The 4741-nt window shown below is 44.1% G+C and overlaps 1 protein-coding gene across 1 annotated transcript; it reads right to left on the bottom strand.

Moving 5' to 3' along the window:
• Positions 1-3315, bottom strand: EAE98_007279 (uncharacterized protein). Its single transcript, XM_038954902.1, has 2 exons — positions 2019-3315; positions 1-1933 (listed from the first exon to the last, which is right to left on the bottom strand). Exons 1-2 carry the CDS (start codon positions 2758-2760, stop codon positions 504-506), a joined length of 2172 nt encoding a protein of 723 aa, XP_038808552.1. The 5' UTR covers positions 2761-3315; the 3' UTR covers positions 1-503.
• Positions 3316-4741: the final 1426 nt, after the last annotated feature.

The raw sequence follows: 4741 nt of genomic DNA, 5'->3' as shown, positions 1-4741 counted from the left end.
TCGGTGTATTTTCTTTCGGTTGATTCATCATCGTATTCAATATCTACATTTAAAATCCACCACCATGTCCCACAACTTGAGACTCATTCATGCTTCGTACTATGGTACTAACTCAACACTCCTTCATGTTCACCTTGTTCTCCACCTTCCATTTCACCGTGAGTGTTGAGCCTGCTCACATTCTCTTGACTGCACTCGGCTAATTTTCTTCCTCTCCGCTTCTTCTCATGGCAGCTGAGGTATGTACAATATGCTGTAGTATGTTCCTCTCCGGTTCCTCCTCTCCAAACTCGTTGTATCGCATCATATGGTATGGCATCGTATTAGTGATCGTTCCAGTGTATGTAGTAAATGCTCAAATCCGAACGCCGCTCTCATGCATTTTGTAAATGTAAATGTAAACTCCCTCATCATTCCTATTCATCACTCAAACCATCCTCGGTTCCTTTCTTCCATTTCGATACTCCACCCATCATATTAATTTGATTTCTCAATCCTTCAGATCACTCAATAATCTCCTTCCCCTTTCCCTTCCCATCCAAGACAGGCGAAATGGACAATTCTCCACCAGCATCATACTCAGACCAACTTAGTACATGATTTCGTTTTTTCTCCACTCCTCCGGACATCTCCACCATCTGAGGAGGAGGTGTAGGCGCCACAACTTTACATTCAAATTCAAATCCTGGATGTGTATACACAGGCTCTGGGTTCCATGCCCCAACATTTGCAGACGTCGAGCTGGGAGATCCCATGCTAGATACCGAGTCGGTGTTTGCGCGATGACTTTGATAATTCTGCTTGGCTGCATTGGATTGCGTAAGTTGGGAGCCTTGATGTGAGAGAGATTGAGGGAGATCTTCCTTTTTTCCGTATAAACTGGCGTGGACATGCATCTGCGCATTTTCATTTTGTGAATTTGTGTCTCGTTCTGATTCCCGAGGAGCGGGTCGCGCATCCAAGCCGAGTCCTATGGGGATGCTGTGAGTGCTGCTTTCTCTTCTTAGTTCCTTGCCGCCATTTTCCTCTGCGTGTAATTCTTGGCTTGTCGAATTCATCCTTTCTCGACCCTTTCCTTTTTGTATGTTTCTTTGTCCTAGAGTTTGGCCGTATCCTTGTCCTTGGGTCTCCGAAAGAGCTCTCGCACGTTCTTCTTGCGCCCTGACCAACGCATGTTGATATCCCATATTCTGTTGATGCTCCCTACTATCTCTATACATTTGATATGGATTTTGATGTTCATTTGTGCTTGCATTCATACCTTTCCCATGACGTGCTGAAGCTAGCTGTTGGGCATATTGGTGTTGCGCTTGTTGACGTGAGTATTGATTCTGTGCGTATTGAGATGCTGGTTCTTGATTCATACTTGGTTCCGGATTGATCGAAGAGGAATTTGACGAATTTGAGGAGTTTCCGCGGCTGTGAGATTGTATAGGTCGACCGGACAGAGATAATGGTAGATTAGGAGGCGCATTTGGATACCAATATCCTTGTGCCTGTCCTTGAGCAAGATCCGTCGATGCACCCAGAATCACACTGTGTGAGGGCGTGCTCATCGCACTGACAACACCCTCACTTCCACTTCCACTCATTCTCTCACTTCCTCCAACAGAAACACTTCTTCTTCCGATTTCCCTTCCGTCTAACTCACTCATGGTAATACCCATACTGGATCGATGTTTAGGTCGCAGACTGGGCATTCCCGGAAGTGGATGGAAAGCTGGATGGGAGGATTCGGGAGGGGGTGCCAGGGATGATTTTTCAGGGTCGTGGGAAAGTGGCCTGTCATTTTCGTCATCTTCTTGGGGCTTGGGAATGAGCGAGGGATGAACCGTTGGAATCGAGTGGCTTGGGCCAGAGACTTGAGATTCGCTGATTACTGGCCCACCAGGTGGTGACTTCGGAGGTGGAGGAGTACTACTGGTACGAGTTCCTATTTTGGAAGGAAATGGTTAGCATTCATATCACCACCGAGGCATCATAAGAGAAAATGCGACAAATGAAACTAAATAACTTACTTCCACCAAACGGTGCGAAGACATCCCCCAATCCCAATCCAGAAAATCCAGGACTTCTTGTGCTCGTACTACTAGGTGTTTGTAGCGTCTTTCCCGTCGTACTATAAAACTGAATAGTCTCTGGATCTGGACTTTCACGATCGGCAAACATCCTTTCTCTATCCTGCTTTTTCTTTTGGCGAAAACGGAAACAACAGAATGCAGCCATTGCGAAACAAATTAAAGCGACACTGCCAACGACTGCTCCAGCTATGATTGGTGTTGAATTTGATGACGAGGTGCGAGGAGTAGTTTGTGCGACAGTGGTGGGGGAGCTGGATATGGCTTGTGTAGGTGCACTGACTGGATGGTTGACAGTTGTAGTCAGGAGGATGGTGCTTGGTGAGAGTGTCTGCGGGGTTGTCTGCGGGGTTGTCCGTGGATTTGTCTGTAGGATTGATTGTGAGGATTTGGTAGTTTGAGATGATGTGGTTGATGTAGTAGAAGAAGAAGAAGTAGAAGGTGTGGAAGATGTAGAGGATCTAGATTTAGAAGAAGGGGTAGAAGTAGTTGAAGTACTCGATGCGCCAACTGCAGCGGTATTTGAATCCGGACATTCTGATACTGAACATGCATCTACAGAACAGCAGCCATGGAAATCATTCGCGTTGCAAACATACCACAGTTGTCCTTGAGCACATTCTCGAGACTCTCGTATGAAAAGGGATTGATTGAAGTTTTGAGCATCAACATTGAGATACATCTTGCAGACTTGACGGAGAAGATAGCGAGTAATTGAAAGAAGAAATCAAACAAATATGAAATAAAGTCTTGAATAACCTTAGAATCTCAAACAGAATCAAAGAAGAATTGAAGATTTCAAAAGTTGTTAATATAAGTGTGTGACTACATGGATGACTTTTCCAAAATATTTGTGTGTTGAGTTGAACCGATATGACTGATGATATCAAAGTTGAATGAATAGAAAGGTGAATTGAGAAATCATGTACTAACCGACCTTGATTGATCGATCAAATCAGGCAGTGCTTCTCCAAGGCTTTTCCTGTTCTTTCAATCTCCTCAAAAGTGAATCTCCAATAACCAAAGCATGCGGAGTAGGTATGAGTATGGTTCAAATGTAAAATATAATGAGTCCTATCCCCTAGACTGTCACTCATGAATATATTGAGTCAGACGCCTCCATGGACCAAAGACCAAACCTTGGACCAACAATAAAATTCAGCAAAATGAGGTCAGAATTTTCTAATTGTAAATACCTAGGTAGGTATGTAAATAAAAATGAGGAAAAATCCAAGGCCGAGTAAGGCTATGATTATGGCTCATGAGACAAATATCTAATATATACCTGGGTAAAAGGTAAAAGGTCTCTCGGTAGGTCGTTGGTATGGCACAGCACAGCATTGTGCCACTACTTACTTTTTGATATCCCATGTTGAGAGTTCTTGCCTCGATGCGACTCTACAGATTCTTACATGGGTGGCCATTGGATATCCTGCATATACAGTGCAGTGCCGCAATAAATACAAATTTATCCGACATTCATCAAGCAGTTGCCGATGGATCTCTAGAGGAAAGAGTATTGATGTGATCGAGGGTAATGGATAACCTAACCACGTCTAACTTCCTGTCATCGATTTGGACATCTGCCGTTGAATTGAATAAGAGCACAGCCCGAACATTGATCAACCCTCAGTCGATGGGAGCATGTTCGATCGGAAGAGATCCCCCGCGCTCAGAGAAAAATGGCTGAGCGGAAATAATCGCCAGATTCAGGTACAGCTAGTCTACATCGAGTAACCATGGCGCTTAATGCACGAGAAAATGATTGGCTGTGGAATTTTCCCAAAAATAATATTGGCTCACCTGGGCAGTCCCCCCTTTTTAAAATGTTCCTTGGTAGGTAATGTGGCACAATATATCTCAGCCTCTGATGTAACGTGGACCTGGGCAGTCCCCCCTTTTTAAAATGTTCCTTGGTAGGTAATGTGGCACAATATATCTTAGCCTCTGATGTAACGTGGACCTGGGAACACCGGGCAGTCCAATTTGTGGCAGATGGCTTACTTTCGTATGGAATTCCACTGCTTGCTTCATATTTACAACCAGAAGTCGCACTTCTAGATACCTATACGAGTACACAGACTAACGAAAGCCAATATGAAATATAAACGAAATCAATTCATAGAATAGACGCATCTTCCTCTCGTCAAAATAAGCACAGCACTCAATCTTACCAATGCAATCCACCATACTCCGCGCATCTTTATGACCACCTAATCGAGATGTAAAAAATGCATCCATGGATACCCATGACACCTACCCCTCTAATTACATATATAACCGCATCCCGGCACAGAAGCGCAGCAACTATTTCTTACTCCGCGTTTCACTCCCATGATTTTCAAAATGTAAGGGTGTCTCTCATTGGATATCATCAAATGTAGAAGCGCTGTGTTCGCCGAAGTATACCGATAGTTTGGTAGTGTGCTCTGTTGATTTTGTGCTTACAGTAGATACCTACAAAAGCAACGCTACCTAGGCTGTGCTGATATATTGTATTATGAGGTACAGCATCTCAAAGTATGCATGATTATATTGGGAGCTGCGCAAAGTTCTGGGGAGCGGGAGGTCTCTATAAGGTTCTGAATACGAAGCCCAAGACATAAATCCCCCCGAGGTCACGGTCCAGGTTCTAATGAGAGAAGATCATATCTGAGATATGG

Source organism: Botrytis deweyae (assembly GCF_014898535.1).
Source record: "Botrytis deweyae strain B1 chromosome Unknown BDEW_017, whole genome shotgun sequence".
Lineage (NCBI taxonomy): Eukaryota > Fungi > Ascomycota > Leotiomycetes > Helotiales > Sclerotiniaceae > Botrytis > Botrytis deweyae.
Note: the sequence above shows the minus strand (reverse complement) of the source record. Positions and strands in the feature narration are given on the sequence as shown.